The following is a 24,368-nucleotide window of genomic DNA, read 5'->3' on the forward strand; positions in this document are numbered from 1 at the left end:
AAAGGAAGGTCTGCAAGGAAACTCATAACAGCCAGTTGCTCCCGTTGGGCCTGCTGAACTTTCACATTAGGACTAAAAGGCAACAATAGATTAAGTTCTTCATATACCCGTTTAAAATCCATAAAATAAGCCGTGAGAGACTTATCCTCTTTCTCAGCACGGTAGAATGCCTTACAAACATCATAAATACGGGAGATATTCCCTTTACCATAATACAGAAAATCTAAGTAATCCATCAATTCTTTAACAAATTCACAGTGATTAATTAAACTAATTACCTCACTATGAATCGAGTTTCGAAGCTACAAAAACAACCGAGCATCCTCCCTTAGCCAAATTTGTCGTGTATCATCAGTTGGTGGATCTTTAGTAAGGTGATCATCCTTATCAATGCTACGCAAATAGACCCTAACAGTCTTACTCCATTTCAGGTAATTCGAACCATTAAGTTTGTGTTCCGTGATCTTAGTCATCACCGGAATCACATCAGAAATAACATTCTTATTGTCTGCCATTTGTTGAGACAAAGAAAACTAACCGAAACGCTAATCCAAAGTACTTATAGCAGCAAAATAACCCAAAATCACTAATCAAGCAAATATCAAAATAGGATCTGAGAGCCAAACCTCAGAAGTCCTTTAATGGTTATACTGGATCAGACAACAGCACACAGTGGTGGAATGAGGGGGTTGAGACGATGCCGGCGATGTTGATCGGGGTTGAAAAGGCCGGTCGGCGGCCAAGGTCTCTCCTGAGCTGGGTAGTAAAAACAAATAGTCACCCTAGATTGATGACCTGCTCTGATACCATGTAGAAAGAGATGATTCTCATTGATTTCAATTAATCTGTACATGGGTATATATATACAATTGATTCCTATAATTGTGTTCTACTAATTAGGAAGAAATCCTAAATAAGAAATCCTAAATAGGAATACAGAATACAAAATATACAGAGAAATAATATAGTGATTGACTTCCATAACATAGTGATTGACTTTCCATAACAAGAATGTTAAGGTGGATGAGTGGCCATACTAGACTAGATAAAGTCTGTAATGAGAGTATTAGGGAAAAGGTAGGAGTGGTGCCAATTGAAGATAAGTTGAGAGAAGGGATATTGAGGTGGTTTGGTCATGTGAAGTGTAGACATACAGAGGCTCCAGTTAGACAAGTAGAGCATATTAGGTTAGAGGATAGAAAGAAAAAAAGGGGTAGACCTAAATTGACTTGGAGGAGAGTAGTACAATATGACCTAGAAGCATTATACATTTCTGAGGATTTAACCCAAAATCGAATAGAGTGGAGAAAGCGAATCCATATAGCTGACCCCAAATTTTTTGGATAAATGCTTAGTTGAGTTGAGTTGAGTTACTTTCATCATTTTACATTTGATGTGGGTCCCATGTTAAAAGAAATTAGTGTTCAGCTCATTTTGAATTCCTTATTTGAAGAATTGTGCTTTTTTCACTAAACCGAAGAGTTCAATTTTGGACTATATTGATAAGGAACCAGTTCCAAGGATCATACAGATAAGAGCAGTAAAAACACTTTTTTGTGATTATTTATTTTCTTCATTTTCTACCTCTTTTGTTGTTGTCCAAAGTCTGAGTTTTATTGCTCAATTGGGAGATTATCTAATATTGTTAAAATTTTGGCCTATTTTTTTTAGTTTGCTTTGTTTTTGTTGTTCATATTCTTCCATAGAAGATTTCAAACAAATGTGGCATGCTAACAGGGGAATGAGTCGGATGAGGTGCTGGTGAAAGCATCATTTCTTGCTGAATTACAGCGACGAATTCTGAAAGCTGAGGCTGCTTTTCGAGAGAAAGAAGAGGAGAATGACATCCTCCACCAACGCCTCCAACAATATGAGAGCCGTTGGTCTGAATATGAGTTGAAAATGAAGTCCATGGAAGAAGTGTGGCAGAAACAGATGAGATCTCTGCAATCCAGTCTCTCCATTGCAAAGAAGAGCCTTGCAATTGATGATTCTGAGAGAAATTCAGATGCATCTGTCAATGCAAGCGATGAAAGGGACTTCAGCTGGGATACAGGAAGTAACTACAGGGGTCAAGAAACTAATGGTCATAGTGCAAGACCAATGAGTGCAGGCTTGAGTGTTATAAGCAGGTTGGCTGAAGAATTTGAGCAGAGGACTCAAGTGTTTGGTGATGATGCCAAGTTCTTGGTGGAGGTAAAATCGGGTCAGGTAGAAGCAAGTTTGAATCCAGACCGAGAGCTCCGAAGGTTGAAGCAGATGTTTGAATCTTGGAAGAAGGATTATGGAGCGAGATTAAGAGAAACAAAGGTGATTTTGAATAAACTTGGAAATGAAGAAGGTGCTCTTGACAGGGTGAAAAAGAAGTGGTGGGGAAGGAGGAACAGTTCAAGGATTAATTAAACTATTTTGTAATAGATTTAGAGTTGCTGCTTTGTTTGGTTGGTTGTTAGCCCTTGCTGTTTGAAATCAGAAAATTATATTGCAGAGAAAACTTGCGAGTTTTGTTATACAAGCCATGGGCAATTGGTAAAGCATGGTGATTCATATTTAAACCTTATTTTAAATGTATATCAATAGTTTTTTTTTATCTGACCTTTTTTATTTTTTTAATTGAGAAGAGAATTCAGATTGAAGAAAAGATGCATGTACAGAGCTCAACTGGCAAATGGAGCTCTTCTAACAAAAAAAAACAGACTCGCCCAAAGAAAATTAAGCCCAAGGCCTAGTCACAGAAAACCCCAGGACTAGAAACATTTAACATCCTGGAATTTTCTGTAACATTGTCTCTGCTGAATTATTTGTGTTAAGACCGGGTGATAGATCTAAAGTGATCAATTACTAATGGATACGGTTAAATCCTGCCTTTTTTATTCCATTGATGTTAGGAGTTACTAGTAAATATAGAACAAAAAAAAAAAAACAAAAAAGGTTTTCGGACAAAGATTTGAATTATGTATCGTGAAGTCTTTATGAAATAGTTTCCTTCACCATCGTAATGAAGGCACACGACCTTTTTATCTTCACAAGTTTAGATATTTTTTGGAAGAAAGGGAGAAGGAAGCCGAAAGGGGAAAAGAGAAGGAATACTTCCCCTTCTTACTCCTCTTTTATTATGCGGTTGGGGAGAATATCACATGCTTCAACTCTTCTCAAATTTTCTATCAATCGCCACTCATCTTTCGTTCATTTCACCATTCCAAAAGGGTGGACTTGTTTGAAAAAAAAAAAAAGAAAAAAAAGACGACCTATCGACAAGGGAAGAATGAAGAACTTGAGCCAAAATTTGTCTATTGGCGGGGAGACCTGTGGGATTGTATGAATGTATGTGATTGTTCAAGAAATCTTGAGTTTTAGAGTATAAAGATGCTTAGTCAAATGGTTGGGGAATGTGATTATGATTTGGAATGATTAAGAAATTTCTACATATGTGTCTGTTGTAGAAAGGAAGAGTAATTAATTATGGGTTGGAGAATAATGATATAATTAATTGGATTGAGACCAAGATAGTTTTCAACTTTTATATATTTGGTTGAATGAATTGTATTAAATGCTTGGTCCTCTCGGTGAACCATATTGGGTGTGTTAAATTGTTTAATTAATGGGTTATATATTTATTTATGTTTGTGAAATTAGGTCATGCATATGTGCATCATATAAATGTGTTTTCAAATAATATAATAACTTTGGATCTAGGTGATTGGGTGAGAATAAAGTAGGTTGATAATGGTCTCAAATGAAGTGAAAGTGAATAAATTGTGATGGGTTATTAAATATGGGAATTCTCATGATGATAAGGGTTGGGCCGGAAGGTTTTATGAGCCTTGGGTCTTAAGTATGAAATTTTTATGAACTATGGTTGGAAATAATTAATTAATAGAGATTTGAATGGGATTAACTACGGGCAATACCTACAATTTTCTGTTGAGTACGAGTAAGGAAGAATTTACAAATTATATCGACTCATGAGCTTAGGACATTTGCTACCATTGATCGTTGAATATGATATGCATGTATGAATCAAGAAATTATGGTTAGAATTTGTAAATTTTTAAATGGCTTCAATTAGAGAAATAAATTTTTACAGGACTGCTGTCTAAGTAGGAAATTCTATTTTTGAGACTGCTATGTTTTAATAAAAATAAATAGCTAGTGTCCAAAAAATTACTATTTCTCGCGGACAAGATCTTTAGTTGCATATTTGCTATGGTAAACACGTTGAGTGATGTGAAATAAGAGATTTTCACAGAAAGCAACTTTGAATCATGAATCTTAACCATAAAATTTGAACTAATGGCGTTATGACAATGTAAAACTTCCTAAGTGATTGCCTTGGAGAGCCATGATGCAATTTCCAAAATTATACTATTATCAACTTAATCATTTAATTGAAAGATTTCTTGGCCAACATAGTTACTATTAGGTCTCATTTTGCACATTAACCATTTTCATGTATATCTCATATAAATTAATAAACATGCACACACACACATAAAAGAATTGTAACATCCTTACTGTAGACAGTTCTGTACGTTTTACTGTTCCGGTGACTAAGGTCTGTTCGAACATCTAGAATATATAGAACCACATTTAAATCAGAGTAAAGAATCATAATTAAATCAAATAAAGATCAATTAAGGGTGTAAAAAAATAAAGGAGTGAAGTAGGAATCGGTTAAATGAGCACAAGTCCCTGTGATGGGTGACCTCACTGGGAAATGACAATGAGTTCGATGTGACTCTAGGTTTCACACATGATTTCTTTAGGAAATCAATAGAAACCACTAAACTTAGCCTTGAATTGAAGAGAGCACTCAAGAAAACCAAAAGAAATTGAGAGTTTAGAAATCAAGAATTTTAGCCAAGGAGGGTTCCATAGGGGGGAGTGAAGTTTGGTTGGATTGAAGGTTGTTTGAAGCTAAGTAGAGCTTGAAGACAAGGTTAGTGCTATCAAATCCCTTGGATTTTGAAGTTGTACCAAATTGATTTAGGGTTTACTAAATTTGGGAATTTTGATTGTTGTGTTCTAATTGATATAATTATGCCTAAATTAAGTTAATTTGGCACCCAATTGTTGATATGAATTGATGAGATGACCAAACTATTGAATGGGTGTGATGTTGTGTGTTGAGATAGATTCTGGACCCTTGAGTCCAATAGGTTTGAATGGCTATAAGTAGAGTTACATAACTCTAATTGATGTGAGGCCAATTAGAGATTAAACCCTAGACATAATGCTAGAAATTTCATGAAGAAAGCTTGCCCAAAAATTGAAAGAGCGGAAGCATGGTGATTAGTTCATTGGAGCATTGAATTTAAAAAATTTTCTTCTAGGGTTTCATGTATCATGCCATATCTCTTATGTGCCTAATTAATTTCAATGCTCAATTGCATATTAAAACACTTTTAATATGTATTAGGATCTATGTTTGCCATTCAAGATTGTGAATTAACAAATTAATTCAATTAAACCCTAGTTTAAAAGAGGAGTTCGAGCACTTAATCTTTTTGATGCACTATGGATGCAATTGACACATTTAGGAAGCACCTAGGACCCCAAGTGTTGTCCCTCTAGCTTGTCCACACCAAGATCACCAATGGGCAGCCCCCAAATTAGCTTCTCAAGCCTTGCCAACCAATTATAATTTGGGTTTTTGCTTTTAGAGAGATTATATGTGTGTATATGACACTACAAATAATTTCTAGCAATTTTAATTAAAAAGGGAATGGAGTGATTCTCTTTGAATTGATGAGAAAGCAAGAAGAGGAGAAGAGGGAAAAGTGTGCCGCCACCTTGAGGAAGAGAGAGTGTTATGCTTTATTCTTCTTTCTTTTCCCTTTTATAATTAGGTCAAGTAATCACTTAAACCCTTTGCCGCATGTCATCACCACATTGCATCTTATTTTTAATTGACTTAATCACATTAAGCCAAGTGTCAAAGCTAGACTTAATCTTGACTTTGATCACCTTGCATGATAGGAAGACAAATGGCAAACTTATATGATGCCATGTGGTACCATCTCATGGTGCCATATGTTATCATGTAAAATGACCAAATTACCCTTATGTTGTAATTTTGAGTTCTCAACCCAAAATCATTATTTCTCCTCTTCTAATCAATTTATATCAAATATAAATTAATTAATTAATCTCCATTAATTAATTTCTCACAATTAAATTCATATTTAACTACTTTAAATATAAATTTAACTTATACTATACATCTAATAATCTAGATTTGGTTTCAAGCTATACTAAGGACTTTGCAATCTCATTGCAAACCAAACCTATTTAATTAATTGATTAAACTCTTTAATTAATCAATTAAATCACATTTTACTTAGTGATTATCTTGTATATGTGTGTGACTCACTAGGCTCATCACTAATTGGCAATGAGATATGATATTAACTCTTAATCTTATAAGAACTCTTTCTAACCATAAATGATTTATCTAAATCAACTTAGGCATCTCATATACCATGGTTGACACCTAGCATAGTGTGCCATGGCCACCCAATCAGTAATAAGGAATACCTTAAATGAACCTTTAATCATATGTTACCATGCACTAGAATTTCTCTATTACAAAATCCCAATTCGAGCTGGAGTCATGCTTTATGTCAAACCCCATTTGCTATGAACATTATGTTCTCTTTTAATTTCAATTCTTAATTAATTAGATTTTCCTGTCAGAAACTCTTTTTTGACTAAATCTGTCTGTCCTGGCTAGGAACTTGAAACATCAAGAATAATTAAATGAATATAGGATTTTATCCCCATTTACTTATGGTAACAGATTCCATCTTGATCAACACCCATCTCCATATATAACTAGTAGGAGCCAACACATGCTCATATACCCATACATAGTACAAGTATGAAAGTAGTATCAAACTCAAACCACCTATATATAAGATAACTGTATTATCTCAGGTCTAAAGATTATATGCACTGATATGATTATGACAACGCATTGACAAGAGTAAACTCCATGTACTTGTCATATGTTGAGGGAGTGGAAGCATGAAAAACACAAGTTTAGATCATTGAATTCAAATTTTTTTTATCTAAGTTCACAAGCATCATGCAAGATTCATTTTTATCTATTTGATTTTAATGATAAACCGCATATTAAAGCTCTTTTAATATATTTTTGGATCTATATTTGCCATTTAAGATTTTAGAATTAACAGATTAATTCATTAGAACCCTAAATTAGATCAAGAACAAGTGCACTAACCTTTTTGATGCACTGTAGTGTGTTTGGCACCTTTGGGATAAACCTAGGACACCAGATGTTGCCCCTCTAGCTTGTCCACACCAAGATCACCAATGGCAGCCCCTTGAATAGCTTCTAAAGCTTTTCCAATCAATTAGAAAATCAGGTTTTGCCTTTTGAGAGATTACAGATGTAAACAGGACATTAGAAATAATTTCTAGTATTTTTAATTCAAGAGATTATTGGCAAATCTCTTTGAATTGATAAGAGATGAAGAAGATGAGAGGGAGAGGCAACCAAGGGTGGCGGCACCTTTGTAAGAATGAGCAGATTGTATTTTTCTTTTTCATTCTTTCCCTTATATAGCTAGGTCACCACTTAAAACCCTTGCCACATGTGACCTTCTGATTGGCTTTAGGTTTAATTGACCCAATCACATTGTGCCAAGTGTCAAACCTATATTTAATCTTGACTTTGATCATCTTACACGATTAAAAGATATATGGCAAGCTTATATGTAGTGACATGTGGCACTATGAGCATGTGTCACCATCTCATGGTGCCACATGTCACCCTGTGAAATGACCAAAATATCCCTGTGTCTTAATTTTGAGTTCTCAACCCAAAATAATTATTTCTCTTCTTCTAATCAATTTATATCAAATATAAATAAATTAATTAATCTCTATTAATTAATTTCTCATAATTAAATTCATATTTAAACACTTTTAAATATAAATTTAACTTATACTATACAACTAATAACCTAGATTTGGTTTCAAGCCATGCTAGGGACTTTGCAATCTAATTGCAAATCAAACCTATTTAATTAATTAATTAAACTCTTTAATTAATTAATTAAATCATATTTAATTTGGTGATTATTTGTGTATGTGTGTGACTTACTAGGCTCATCACTAATTGGCAATGATACATGATATCAACTCTTAATATCATCAGAACTCTTTCTTACCATAAATGATTTCTCTAAATCATTTTATGCAGCTCATAGATAATGGTTAACACCTAGTATAGCATGCCATAGCCCACCCAATTATTAATAAGGTTTACGTTAAATGAACCTATAATCATATGTTACCATGCACTAGAATTTCTCTGTTATAAAATCCCAATTCGAGCTGGAGTCATGGTTTATGTCAAACCCCATTGGCTATGAATATTATGTTCTCTTTTAATTCCAGTTCTTGATTAAAAAAATTTTCTCATCAGAAACTCTTTTCTGATTAAATCTATCTGTAACGATCGGGCTCCAATCATTAGAGGAATTGTCCGCTTTGGCCATAAGCATCACGGTTTTGTCCCATAGGTGGAATGGAGAACTTCCCAGGAGGTCATCCATCCTAAGATTTCTCTTAAGCGAGCACGCTTAACCCTAGGGTTCTTCTAACTCTTCAGGCCATTCCACCAAAAGGCGCCTCTAGTGATTTGTTCCCCCATTTTATATATCATTACTTTTTGAATCCATGACCATCTCCGTGCTTTGCCGATGTGGGATTTGCCTAAGGGACCTTTCTCCCCCCATTTCGGGACTCAGCGTCCTCGCTAAGGTTTGCCCCACCATCGCCCAAGAGGACACGCGAGCAGCTCTAATACCAATTGTAATGATCGGGCTCCAACCACTAGAGGAATTGTCCGCTTTGGCCATAAGCCTCACAGTTTTGTCCCATAGGTGGAATGGAGAACTTTCCAGGAGGTCACCCATCCTAGGATTTCTCTCAAGCGAGCACACTTAGCCCTGGAGTTCTTCCAACTCTCCAGGCCATTCCACCAAAAGGCGCCTCTAGTGATTTGTTACCCCATTTTATATTTCATTACTTTTTGAACCCAAGACCATCTCCGTACTTTGCTGATGTGGGGTTTGCCTAAGGGACCTTATGTTTGGTAGTGTGTTTTACTGTTCCATGGACCAGTGTCTATCCAGACAGCTAGGATGCCTAGAACTACATTTAAATGTTAGTGAAGAGACATAAAATAATGAAATACAAGAAAGGAAAATACAAGAAAAACAAAGGAAAAATAATAGCAATAAAATGTAACCAAGTTAAACGAGCCGAAAACCGTAGCGATTGGTGACCGCATAGGGAAGTTGCGGCGTGGACCGTTGACTAGCTTAGGACCGCGGGGAACCCTGGAAAATATTTTAAGACTTAATTAAACATATATTGAAGTATAAATGTCATTAGAAATATCAAAGAAAAATTAATTAATTTGTACAAAAAAAAAAGAGAAATTGAGAAAACGATAAAACTCGGTGTTACCGAAAAATTGGGAATGCAACCCGAATAGGGGCATTGTGGTCATTTGACACCCCGAGTTGACTTTTGACCTAAATGTCCATTAAAAATAAATAATATTAAATTTTGAAAATGCCATGAGAAATGAAATTTTAGGTGTTGTATAAATAAGGCAAAATATGGGGTATAATGTTGAATAAATGAAAGCTTAACATTAGTTTAAATTTTCTAATAACTTAGTGGACCACTAAGGAGTATCTAAAGCATTAAAAAAAAACCAAAATTGTCCCACTAACATTCTGCAACACCATTTCTTCCTCAAGTCTTCTCCTTACCGAATTCAAACTCCATTCCAAATCACCATTGCCGGCCATGGAAGGACCTCCATGCAATCTTGATCAAGTCATCTTTTTCACTAAGTTCCTTTACTAAACCTTGTCTACACACCTTGGGCAGCATACTTGGAGTAAAAAGAAGGAAGTTTAGAGAGGTTTGAGCAAGCTAAAAAAATAAGTAAGTGTCCAATTCTCTTCCTTCCTTTAGTAAAAGTGATGCTTGAGTTAAGGGATGTTGTTTGGTGAAGAAAATTTGATGAATGGTTGAGTATTGGAATTGAGCCATTTTCGGCAGCCATGAAGGTTTGTAGTGTTTGAGTTTTCTTACCTCTAATGGATGGAAATTAAGGTTGATTAACTCAAATGGAAGATGTAGTAAGTTAATATCCAAGGATGTGCATGTTAGTTCTTGAATTAAAGGTTTTGAAAATGGGTCTTGATACTTTGGTAAATTGCCATGTTTGGCAGCCTATAATACTATGAAATTGTATGTGAGTTTATGTGAATTATTGATGAAATGTGATGGTGTTAAATAGTGGACAGCATGTGTAGTTTTCATGGATGTGTATGTGAAATATTGGTGTTGAAGTATGTTGTATTTCGGCGGAATTGAATGTTGGACTTTAATGGTGAATTGTGTGCATTGAGTACTTAAGTGTTCTGCCCAATATGCTTGCTGGAATTGTGTTTAGTATTTGTAGAAGTTCTATGAATGAATAATGAAGTCATGAGGAGGAGAAGGAATGTCATATTGGAAGTGTGATTGTCTTGTGCAGGTTGTGTGTTGTTGGCAGTACCTAAATTAGGTTATAAGTGCGAAACTGTGAATCCAATTGGTATGAGGCCAATGGGAGGTGAAACTAGACACCAAATAGGCCAACTTTCATAGAGAAATATTGCTAAAATTCTGCCTAGAAACTGACCTTAAAAATGACCAAATCCGAAATGGCAACCCTGCAAACCCAGATTTTTGACCATATGAACAGTAGTTATTGGGATGACCATAACTCACTCAAAACAGGTCCAAATGACCTGAAATTTTTACCATGAATAGATTAGACATAGAGCTACAACTCTTATGAAGACACCAAAACCCAGAAATGACCATAAGAAAGTCAAATAGCTTCACAAGTTCGGGTACTAAAATTATCAGAACTAAAAGTGACCTAAAATTGACCAAATTTTGCAAAATTTAAGCAAAAACCATACAATTTGTCATAGTAGTGTGTTCTACTATTCTAGTGACCAGTGTTTGTCCGGATAGCTAGGATGCCTAGAACTACATTTAAATGTTAGTAAGGAGACATAAAATAATGAAATACAAGAAAGGAAAAAAACAAGAAAAATAAAGGAAAAATAATAGCAATGAAATGTAACAAAGTTAAACGAGCCGAAAACTATAGCGATGGGTGACTGTACCAGAAAGTTGTGGTGTGGACCGTTGATTAGCCTTGGACCGCGGGAAACCCTAGAAAATATTTTAAGACTTAAATAAACATCTATTGAAGTATAAATGACATTAGAAATATCAAAAAAAAAATTAATTAATTAGTACAAAGAAAAATGAGAAATTGAGAAAACGACAAAACTCGGTGTTACCGAAAAATCGGGAATGTAACCGGAATAGGGGCATTGTGGTCATTTGACACCCTGAGTTGACTTTTGACCTCAATTTCCATTAAAAATAAATAATATTAAACTTTAAAAATGTTATAAAAAAAATTAAATTGTGGTACATAATGTAAATAGTGGAAGAATGGTGAAAAAATTGCAAAATTAAAAACTTTGGATTATTAAATCATTAACCAAACTTTGTAACACCCCCATTTGCATAGCCTGGTAGATTTCACTGTTCTGGTGACCGGTGTCGGCCCGGACAATTAAGGGGATTAGAACCACACTTAAGTCAATTAGAGAAGCTATAAACACAAATAATTAGTAATGTTCAATTAGTTGAGTATAAATAAGAAAAACAGAACTGAAGAAGTTAAACGAGCCGAGAGTCACAGCGATGAGTGACCTCCTCGGGAATGACTGTGAAGTTATTTTAAACTCAAATTTCGAACCGTAAAATGTGACGCCGCGGTCCTTAGGACCCTTATGGACACAGTGGAAAAGAGAAAATCACGAAAAAGAACTGTTAAGTCAGTCAAATAATTAGGTCAGGGAGCCGGAAGAAATATTGGATTATTTGCAAACCGGGATGAATCGGCGAGGGGCAATTTGGTCAATTGACCCCGAGAGCTGACTCCTGACCTAACTGTCAAATAAAATCGGAGAAAAGAAAATTTCGGAATCGAGAATTAAATTAAAGAACTAATAGAAAAAAAAAGAAGAAGAAGATGGAAAAGTCAAGGGTGATGACATCATGCATGACCTCATGCATGATGCCATAAATAAATTAATTAAATTATTTATTAAATTAGCTTTTGTGGTCTTCCATAAGACTAAAGATATAAAAGAAAAAGAAAAGAAAAAAAAAATAGAAAACACTCATCTTCCATACGTTTCTCTCTCTTCCAAGCTCTCCTCTCCCTTTCTTTTTATTTTTCCACCATTAAAGCTTATATTTAAGCTTTTAAAACCATAAATTACACCATAAATTTTCCTAGTTCCTCATGTTAAACCTTGTCTTTGAGTCTTGAAAAGAAGATTGGAGCAAGAAAGAAAAGGAAAAATTGAAGAAATAAAGACTTGGAAATTCTACATAAAAGGTTAGTAATCAAATTTGATAATTTGAGTTTGATTCTTACATTTCTAACTTATTGAGCTTGTAAATAAACTTAAAATGAAAAGAAATTAATTGTTGGAGGATTAAAGCAAAACTCATCTAGCTAGGGTTTTGATGTGTGTGCATGAATTTGATGGACTTAAAGGTGTATATGAGCTTGATAGAGTTAAAGAAGCATGTATATAGGCATTGAATTGGTTAAATGAAACAACTTAGTGAGTTAGGGTTTTGGGACTTAGGGTTTGTGAACCAAAAATGTAAGAAATGAGTAAATGGCATGTTTGACCTATTGTGAAATGAAAAATGGTCAATAATGACCAAAAGAGATGTGTGGGAATTGTTGGAATGAAAACCAAATTCGTAGGTCAAATGGTCATGCTGCTGGCAGCATGACGAAACCCACTTTGAAGGACCAAAACGGAAATTTTACAAACCCAATTGATATGCCACCAATTGGGGATGAAAATAGACATAAAAGGGCACAATTTTCATTGAGGAACCATGCCCAAAAACTGACCATAACTTAGTGAAACAATTGACCAAAGTGAAATGAGAGCAGGCTGCCACTACACCAAACTGACCAAATGAACAGTAACTGTTCATCTGGTCATAACTCGAGTTAGGTAGGTCAAAATGACCTGAAATTTTACCAGCAATTAGATATGATATAGATATAAAACTTTTATGAAGAACACCAACTCAAATTATGCCATTAACCCATTCAAATTATTGAGCAAAGTTGAGTTACTGTACCTGAGATTCTGCAGAATTCCATTTGAGCAGTAATGTTTGAAGGGCTATAACTCTCTCTAGGAAACTCGGATTTAGTTGATTCTTGAACCGATGGAAACCTAAGACATATTAGAACATTTCATATGAAGAAAGTTAGACCAAATTATGAACTTAACTTGATCAAATTACTGAACAAAGTTGGACCAAAAATCTGCTAGAACCAAAATCTCAGCATAAACAGTGCACGTGAATAGTAATTGTATTTTAGCTATAACTTGAGCCACAAAACTTCGATTGAGGTGATCCAAAAATGAGAATACACTTAGGACAATAAGGAACATTTTCTATGAAGGAAGTTTTGCCAAATTCTAACAGTAGATTGACCAATGGAATAGTGCAACTTCGTAGCACCAAAACCGAAAATTGGCAATTTTGCTAAAATGACTTAAGCTTTGAGAAAATGACCAAAACCAACAAGTTTAATGGCCAAAATATGGTATGTGGGTGAAGTTGGAGTTCCCATACCTATTAAGCCTTAAAAAGTCAACAATTTGACTTGAATAGTGCAGTGAATAGTAACCCGAAACACAAAATTTCAAGAACGTCAAATTTAGCACGTTAGAGTTAGGTAAAAGTCAAGTTAAATTTATTTTTGGATTTATGTTAAATTATGATACTGAAACACTATAAAATTGCGTGTTTCAGTGGAAAAGAATACCGGGACAGAACCCGAGGAGTCGAGTCAAGGCCAACAGGCGACTCATTTGAGGTTTGTGCACAACTAACTCTTTTGTTGTTTTTCAATTCCAAATTGATTTGAAATAAATTATTATATGATTCATGATTTTTGTTGTGTTGAGAATTTTAACTTATTGAATAAAATTGTATAATTTGAATATAAATTTTCTTATGCATTTAAGGATTTATTGCATTGCTTTGATGATTGTAAATATTAAGTTTGATGTGTTGTCAACCTTGAACATGAATTTATGATGATTAAATATGCTGATGATTTGTAAACACTTTGTAAATAAAAATTGTTTTGAATATGATTTGAAACCACAGTTGACATGACAAAATATGTTGTGAATTCTCATTAGCTTGTCTACTGAGATAACTCCTCCACTTGATGGGGTGAGTTTCTTCCTCTCTGGCTTGCCAGTTGGGGAATGATGTGAATGAGTATTCATATATACTAGCTAGTCTTTGTTTCTCCCTTTTAGCCTCGGTTATTGGGAGAATGTGAAATGTCGTGGTGTACAACACGGCATCTATTCGAATTTTGGGTCATGGGTTCGACTGTGTGTATTGTTGGCAACGCCCTTTAAATTATGCATGATTTGATAAATTGTGATTGAAATAAATAATTTCTCAGTGATTCAAAAGATTTTGTACTGTTTCGGAATCTAAAAGAAATGTAAATTAATCGTTATTATTTGATCAAAATGTTATTCAAATGAATAATTTGCATGAATGAAAATGTTGATTTCAGAAGGTCAGGGATTTTGAAGAAGTTAGAAATTTTAAAATTCTACTTGTTATGAATTGTCAAGCACAAATTGCATTAAATTTTAAATTATTAGTTGTGCACCACTGAGTTCACCACTCAGCGATAGCTTTGTATGCTGTCGCAGATATAGAGTGTAACACCCCCGTTGCATAGCCTGGTATATTTCACTGTTCCGGTGACCGGTGTCGGTCCGGACAATTAATGGGATTAGGGCCACACTTAAGACAATTTGAGAAGCCATAAACACAAATAATTAGTAATGTTTAATTAGTTAACTATAAATAAGAAAAACGGAACATAAGAGGTTAAACGAGCCGAGAGTCACAGCGATGAGTGACCTCCTGAACGCATCGCTAAGTCGTTTTAAACTCAAATTCGAACCGTAAAAGTGACGCTGCGGTCCTTAGGACCCTTATGAACACAATGGAAAAGAAAATCACGAAAAGAACTGTTAAGTCGGTCAAATAATTAGGTCGAGGAGCGGAAGAAATATTGGATTATTTGCAAACCAGGATGAGCAGTGAGGGCAATTTGGTCAATTGACCCAGAGTCGACTCTGACCTAATCGTTTAATAAAATTGAAGAAAAAAAAAATTTCGGAATCGAGAATTAAATTAAAAAACTAATAGAAAAATAAATGAAAAAAAAAGAAAGAAGATGGAAAAGTCAAAGTGATGACATCATGCATGATGTCATAAAGGCTTAATTGATTTATTTTATTAATTTGGGAATTTTGGTCTTCCTAAGACATAAAAGAAAAGAAAAGAAAAGAAAAAAAAAATATAATAAAGTCATCTTCTTCATCAAAAACGTGATTCTCTCTCCCTCACCCTCTCCCTCACCCAAAACCTCCATTAAAGCTCATTTTGAGCTTGATCAAATCCCTAATTCCACCATAGAAAAATTAGCCACCATAGTTAAAGCTTATCTAGGCAACTTGAGAAGAGGATTGAGCAAGAAAGAAAGAAGGAAAATTTGAAGAAAAGGAGGAAGAAAATTCTGCTCAAGGTTGGTAATACAAGCCTTAATTTTTCTTTGTTTAATTAGTGTTTATATGGCATTAAGAGCTTGTAAATAACCTTAAAATGAAAAAAAAAATTTTGGGAAGAACAAACTGAATTTTGGGGCAGCTTGAGAGGAGTATGGTTTGCATGAATATGATGAAATTGAATGAGTTTAGAAACCTTACTTAGTTAAATGATTAACATTAAAATCATTAGAAGTAGTTAAATGCAAGAGTTAGTGAGATTAGGGTTTCAATGCTAGGGTTTATGAACCAAAATTTGGAGAAATGCATAAATGACATGTTGGACCTATTTTGAAGTGAAATAATGGTCAATTATGACCAAATAACTTGTGTGGGAATGATAGGAATGAAAACTAAATTCGGAGGTAAATGGTCATGCTGTTGGCAGCATGACCAAACCCACTTTGAAGGACCAAAACTCAAATTTTACAAGTCCCATTGATATGCCACCAATTGGAGATGAAAATAGACATAAAAGAGCACAATTTTCATGAAGGAACCATGGCCAAAAACTGACCAAAACTTGGTGAAACAATTGACCAAAGTGAATTGATTGTTGGCTGCCATCACCAAATCGACCAAATGAGCGATGAATCGTTCATTTGGTCATAACTTGAGCTAGGTAGATCAAATTGACCTGAAATTTACCAGCAATTAGATATGATATAGACCTAAAACTTTCATGAAGAACACCAACCCAAATTAGGCCATTAACTCATTCAAATCATTGAGCAAAATTAAATTTACTGTACTGAGATTCTGCAGAATTTTCATTGAGCAGCAATATTTGGATGGTTATAACTCTCTCTAGAAAACTCGGATTTAGGCGATTCTTGAACCGATGGAAACCTAAGACATAGTACAACATTTCATATGAAGAAAGTGAGACCAAATTATGAACTTAACTTGGTTAAATTATTAACCAAAGTTGGACAAAAAATCTGCCAGCACTAAAATCTCAGTATGAACAGTACATGTGAACAGTAAACTTATTTTGGCCATAACTTGAGCTACAAAACTCCGATTGGGGTGATCCAAAAATGAGAATACACTTAAGACAATAAGGAACATTTTCTATGAAGGAAGTTTTGTCAAATTCCAACAGTATATCGACCAATGAAACAGTACAACTTCGGAGAACCAAAACCGAAAATTGGCAATTTTGCCAAAATGACCTAAGCTTTAAACAAATGACCAAAACCAACAAGTTTGGTGACCAAAATGTGGTATGTGGGTGAAGTTGGAGTTCCCATACTCATTAAGCCTTAGAAAGTCAATAATTTGACTTGAATAGTGCAGTGAATAGTAACCCGAAACACAAAATTTTGAGAACGTCGAAATTAACACGTTAGAGCTAGCTAAATGTGAAGTTAAGTTTATTTTGGATTTATTTTAAGTTTTAGTACTGAAACATTGGAAAATTTCGTGTCTCAGTGTAAAAGAATACCGGGACAGAACCCGAGGAGTCGAGTCAAGGCCAACAGGCGACTCGTTTGAGGTTTGTGCACAACATATACTTTTATAATCATCTTTTGCATATCGTTTTGAATAATATGAAATGTTGGATTATGGCATTCTTATGATGTTTGATCTAAATTGTTGAAAATTATTGTGTATATTTGAAATGACAATGTTTAGCAAATTGTTAAGATAAGTTTTGAAACCACAGTGTCATGACCATATATTTGAACACCTCACTAGCACGACTAGTGGAGGTAATTAGTTTTGAATTTTGATTCCTTCTCTGGAGAAGTGTTGAGGTGTGCCAGTAGAAGAGGATGTGAATGGATATCCATATATTTGAGCTAGCTTCTTTGTGATATGATTTCTCTTTAGCCTCCGGCTATTGAGATTCATGTGATTTCTCTTTAGCCTGGCTATTGAGATTCTATTTGTTTCGAATGGCGTGATCTAACTGTGGGTTTTATGAAATGTGTTTTGATACTTTGAAATGAACTTGGTTTACATGTAAAATCTTACAATGCATGATTGTATTTAATTTTCATGTTTAGCCAAATTTTTGAATGAATGTGCTTTAAGTTTTGCATAAAGATTATTTTAGTATATTGTGCACCACTGAGTCCTAGTACTCGTGATAGCTTTATTCTTTGTCAGATCTGAGACTAGAGGAGCAGCGTGATTTCTTGAGGTGTGAGAAGCTACTGACCTAAAGTTTTCGGGTATAATTTATACCCTAGCGTAAATATTTCTTTTGATGTATATATTGCACGTAAATGTATGGACATGTACATGGGTCTTGAGCGGCTTGTACAAAGTTTGTATAAAAGTTGTAATAAATTTTAATTTGGACTTTTGAATGTAAATTTTAGTATGATGAATATTTAAATTGTTTTTCTTGAATTGAATACTAATAAATGTTTTTGATGGACATTATTTTGAGAATTTTTGAACTTGTGAATTTTGAGAAATTGAGTTGAGATTGAGTATGAATTTGAAGCAGTGGTTAGATAATTATTGGAAGTGCTTTTATTTTAGGTATTTGAAGAATTTTTTCAAAATACAAAAAACTCACAAAAAATTTTTTTAAGATTTGCGGAAAACTAAAATGCAAAAATATTTAATTAGTTTTAATTTCAACTAATTGTTTTAAAATCCTTGTAGGGTACTTAATGAGTTATCGGTAGGTGAAGTGAGTTCATTAGGTATTCATGTTATCATGTTATGAGGGGAGAGGGTAAGGTGACATAGAGAGAGAGGAGCAGCATGAGAGATTGAGAGGATAGGAAGCTACTTGCTGGAAGTTATCGGGTATAATTTATACCCTGATTGTAAATATTTCTTTTGATGTATATATTGCACGTAATTGTATGGACATGTAAAATCGATCATGAGCAGCTTGTATAAAGTTTGTATAAAGTTGTAATAAATTTTAGTTTGGATTTTCTTAATGTAAATTTCTTGTAATGATGTATCAAAATTGTTTTGTTTCTAAGGAAATATGAATGATATTGATTGACAGTATTTTGAGAATTATTGAACTTGTGAATTTGAGAAATTGGTTGAGATTGAGTATGAATTTGAAGCAGTGGTTAGAAAATTATTAAAAGTGCTTTTATTTCAGGTATTTGAAGAACTGGTTTCTCAAAATACAGAGGGAACTCTGTCAAAATTTTTATAATGCATAAAAACAAAATGGACCAAAAATATTAATTTGATTTACTTTTAATCATATGTTTTAAATACCTATTGGAAAATGCTCACCACTTATCAAAAATAAGAAAATTGTTTTAAAATCCCTTGTAGGGTACTTAATGAGTTATCAGTAGGTGAAGTTCGGTAGTTCATTAGGTATTCTACGGGATCATGTTATACCTTACAGAGGGGTAAGGTGTGACAAACTTAGTGCTCCACTAAGTTAAGTTAGTGGACATTAAAATATCTCAAATGTGGGCTGAAACTTCATCTTCAACCTCTCATTTCTAAAACAGCCGAATTCATCCTCCATGGGACTCCATGGCCAAAGCTTAACCAAGCTCCATGCATCCATGATTTAGCCATAAAAACCTTAAGTCTCTTCATTAAACTTAGCCTACACACTTTGGGCAGCAATTAGGGAGTAAGAAAGATAAGTTTTGGCGAGTTTTTAAGAAGCTTCGAAGGAGGTAAGCGGGTGTTTTCATTTCTTGTTTCATTAATATTGTAACTAAGGTTGTGGTTGTTTGATTTATGGAAGAAGTTTTGAGTTTTGATGAGTTAAGGTGCTACTTCATTTCGGCAGCCATGGGAGTTCGCCATGTACAGCTTATTTTTGCATGTAACTAGTAATTTGGGATTTTAAATTAAGTGCTTATATGTATTGAAGTTGATTTCCATGTGTAAAGTTTGAATGGTGAGCTTGAAAAGTAAAAATGGAAGTTGATATGTAGGGATGTTACTTGGGCAGCCTCATGGTGAAGGTTGATAATGTTTAAATTCATGAATTGTTGTTGAAGTATTGTACAAAAAAATAGCAGCATATGTGTATGGAATAGTAGTGATAAGATATGTAAATTGATAATAGAAGTATGTGTAATAGTTAGAAAGTTTATGTGTATATATTATTGGGTTTGGATTTTGTGAATTATGGCTGCATTTAGTGCATTGTGAAATTGTTATATTCTGTCCAAATTGACCTATAATATAAGGTAATGAATGGCTATGGTTAGTGCCAAATGCAGAATGATGTGGGGAAGTGAAGATATAGTTGGTAATTATGTGTTTGGTCGGGTGTTTGAAAGGCATGTAGAGGGCAGTGTGCAAATGAGCCTATAACCCTAAGTGTGTGGCTCCAATTGGTATGAGGCCAATTGGAGGTGAAACTAGGCACAAAATGTGCCAACTTTCATGAAGAAAGCCTACCTAAATTCTATCCAGAAAGTGACTTGAGAAATGACCAAATCCGGATTAGTGACTTGAAAACCTGAAAATTGACCATTTGGATAGCAGTTAGTGTTTTGGCCATAACTTACTCAAAACAGCTCCAAATGACCTGAAATTTTTACCATGAATAGATTAGACATAGAGCTATAATTCTTATGAAGACACTAAAACCCAAAAATGACCATAAGGAAGTCCAATAGCTTGCACAAGTTCAGGTACTAAAACTGCTAGAACTAAAAGTGACCTAAAATTGACCAAATTTTACACTAAAGGTGCAATCTGTCTAGCTTTAGTAAATTGATCATATCTTGGTCTATACAACTCAGAATGACCTAAAATTTTCCCCAAAGTGCAATAAGACATAGAGCTACAATTTTGCTTCTTTGACCAGAAGCTAAAAACCAAGAGAAATAGGGCTTTAAGCTAAACAAATCTAGCACACAAAAATTGAGAACTTGACATTTACATACAATGATGCTTGAAATAATTTGACAATGAATGCCAACTTATAAAAATGATAAATTGCACTATATTGGAAGCATATTGAAATGCAAAATGTGATATATTAGTAACATTAAACCTAATTCAGCTAGAGTACATCAAGGGTCAACATTATAGGTGACTAAGGAAAATAATAGAATTAAATAAATTAATTATTGAACCTTTTTGTTAGAGATAGTTTAAATGAGTATTGAAACACTTTAAATTATGTGTTTTAATTAGCAAAGACTTAGGGAAGGGGAGGAAACACTGAGTTAGGGCTAAGAGATTACTCTTCAGAGGTTTGTGCACTACAATATTTCTTTTGAATTTTTAATTGAAATAAATATTGATAATTTATATGTTATTGCCTTAATTGTAGAAAACTTATTTGAATGGAATTTGATGGATACTTATTGTTTGAAAAATATTGTAAATGGTTTGAAACCACAACTATCATGTATATTTGATTGAATTCCTCGCTAGCTTATCTAGTGGGACGAATTGGCTTTGAATTGTCACACCCTACTCTCCCATAAGATGTAACATGATCCCATAGTACACCTAATGAATTACCGTACTTCGCTTATCGATAACCCATTAGATATACTACAAGGGATTTTAAATCAATTTTCGTGAAATTTAAATCATCGATTAAAATTTGGTGTTATAAATTTTTTTTCAAAATTTCGGCAAAGTGCCAGCTGTGTTTTGAGAAAACAGTTCTTCAAACCTGAAAAGGAAAAACACTCCCAATATGTTTTCTCAAATACAACTCCAAGAAACTTCATTTCATCTCACAATTCAATCTCAATAATCAATCATTTCATTTTCAAACCAACCTCATCATAAAAGAAACATTTCATTGATTACAAGACTCAAAAATTAATATTACAAAACTATTCAGGTAAATGAAACCTCAAGTTTACATTTACAATAATTTACATTTAATTACATACCAAAATATTTTACAAGAGTTTTTATACAACTGCTCAAATAATTTACATACATACTATTACATGCATACATTAAAACCTGTGTACATGGGTATACCAGGAGCTGATCTGAATGTCTCTTCAAAGAAGCTTACTCAATTGCTCTATGCTCTTTTCACTTGCGATAGCATACAAAGCTATCGCTGAGTGGTGAACTCATTGGTGCACAACTATAATTTAAAACATAGTACAATATACCTTAACAAAAATTACAGTAATTAATTTGGAAATCTGGATACTCATTAAATTCCAAAACTCAAAATATTCATTGCCAATAATATAAATAATTTGTATAAAATGACTTTGATCACAAAATTCAATTTATTAAATCATAACTAACCATTTAAGGTAATTCCAACAAAATCAATTATACATAAATCATAATTGAAATCACAATTCTTTACTATTTAAAAACATTATTTATCTCGAAAACCATTCTTTATCTCACTAACTATGCAAGACTAATCTGAAAGGGCCATCTTCGGGGTGATTCTAACTCCCTATGGTCGGGGAGGTCGAATCAGATTCTAACTCCCTATGGTCGGGGATGTCGAATCATCGTGCACAGTACACACCACAATAATGAATCTTCCGAAAGGGCCATAACATAAAAAACTTAGATCTAATCTCTAATAAGAGGAGAATCTAAGCCTGTTCACGTACCATGGTAATCAAAACACAACTAACTCCATTATCTTCTCAACAAATGAGAGAGACGGGTAATAACCTAGCCAACCTAGTCAAGCATCTATAGTGAGATATAAAATAATATTACAATCCTTTTAGTGAGCATAAATCACAATACAATTCGATTCAAAGTCAATTCCAACATATAATAATTTTTATGTTCATCACAATTCAAATCATAAATTTGTATTTTTTGATGCAAATTGCCCATCACAATTCAAAACATGTTCTATCACTATTTTCCAAAACATAATTTATTCAATTCACAACAATGCTTAATACTTGTGGAAATACCATTTCACAAAGCTAAATTCATACATACTATAACAATTTCAATAATCATTGAATTAGATCCAATACTTGATAAACATAATATATAAGAAAAATATATCATTTAATCATATGAAATATTCAGAATAAAATCAGTTAAAAACTAGTTGTGCACAAACCTCTGATAAATGCCTCTTGGCTCTGACTCAGTGTTTCCTTCCCCTTCCCTGAGTCTTTGCTAACTGAAACACATAATTTGAAGTGTTTCAGTACTCATTTAAACCGTCTCTAATAATAAGGCTTAATAATTAATTTATTGAATTCTATTATTTCCTTAGTCAACCTAAGATGTTGACCCTCGATGCATTCTAGGTGAATTAGGTTTAATGTTATCAATATGTCACATTTTATAGCCCTTTAGTGTTGGTATATGTTACCAATTTCATTTTTAAGTATATTGCATTTTATTACAATTTGCTGGATTTCGATATACTAATTTGACCTAGCCAGATGACCTAGTTCCCTCAGTTTTCGGGTTTTGGTCCAAACTACAAACTTGTAAGTCTATGTCTTATTGCACGCGGGGCAAAATTTCAGGTCATTCTGAGTTGTGTAGACCAAGTTATGGTCAATTTACTAATGCTGGACAGAAAGCATCAAAATGGTAACTTTAGGTCATTTTTAGGTCACTTTTGGTTCGGCCAGTTTTGGTACCTACACTTGTGCAAGCTATTTGGCTTAATTCTAGCCATTTCTGAGCTTTGGTGTCTTCATAAGAATTGTAGATCTATGTCTAAACTATTCATGGTAAAAATTTCAGGTCATTTGGACCTGCTTTGAGTGAGTTATGGCCAAAATACTAACTACTACCTAAATGGTCAATTTTCAGGCTTTCAAGTCACTAATCCGGATTTGGTCATTTTTCCAGTCACCTTCTAGGCTGAATTTTGGTAGGCTTCCTTCATGAAAGTTGGCACATTTTGTTCCTAGTTTCACTTCCAATTGGTTTCATATCAATTGGAGTCACACACTTAAGGTTATAAGCCAAAATATACACTGCCCTACTACACACTTCTCATCACTTACCAATTACATATTCAACACTTACCAAATTACTTCTTGCCAATTCTGGTTTGTACCTTACCATTAACACCTTTAGAAACACATTTTTTGTCATTTTGGATAGCTTGTAACCATTCTCAATATGCACACTATAATACAGAATTTTTTAAAGTCCATTTACATCATTTAACCATATGAACAAACCCCATTTACATACCCAATTCCAAATCATTATACACATATCCATGCTGCCATCAATAAAAACATCTTAAACAACCATAAATAAGTAAAAACAAGCTACATATACTGAATTTCCATGACTGTCAAAATGTACATCTCTATTAAAACATCAAACTTGAAAAATTCTTCCATAAATCAACTACCCACAACCTTGGTTACACTTTTAATGAAACAAGAATTGAAAACACTCACTTACCACTTTTGAAGTTCTTCAAAACCTCACCCAAACTTCTTCTTTTTGCTGCCAATGTTTTCTCCAAGCTGAGTATGCAAGGTTTAATGAAGGATTTATGGTGAAAGGAAGCTTGAATCATGGATGCATGGGTGTGGATGTGAGTTTGGCCATGGAGTTCATTTCGGCCACTCTTCCAAAGGTTGAAGATGACAAAATTTTCTGTCCAAAGGTTGATTAAAGGTCCATTTAAGTGATGTTAGTGGCGCA

At 33.9% G+C, this 24,368-nt stretch overlaps 1 protein-coding gene across 1 annotated transcript in view; it reads left to right on the plus strand.

Annotated features, from left to right (window-relative positions):
* Positions 1–2,597, plus strand: part of LOC110637393 (myosin-1) — an 81,518-nt gene extending 78,921 nt beyond the window's left edge. Inside the window, exon 24 of the mRNA XM_021787479.2 lies at positions 1,738–2,597. Coding sequence (XP_021643171.2) covers positions 1,738–2,403 — 666 coding nt within the window. The 3' untranslated portion in view covers positions 2,404–2,597. The remainder of the gene's footprint in view (positions 1–1,737) is intronic.
* Positions 2,598–24,368: the final 21,771 nt, after the last annotated feature.

The sequence above is a fragment of the Hevea brasiliensis genome, chromosome 1, assembly GCF_030052815.1.
Source record: "Hevea brasiliensis isolate MT/VB/25A 57/8 chromosome 1, ASM3005281v1, whole genome shotgun sequence".
NCBI lineage: Eukaryota > Viridiplantae > Streptophyta > Magnoliopsida > Malpighiales > Euphorbiaceae > Hevea > Hevea brasiliensis.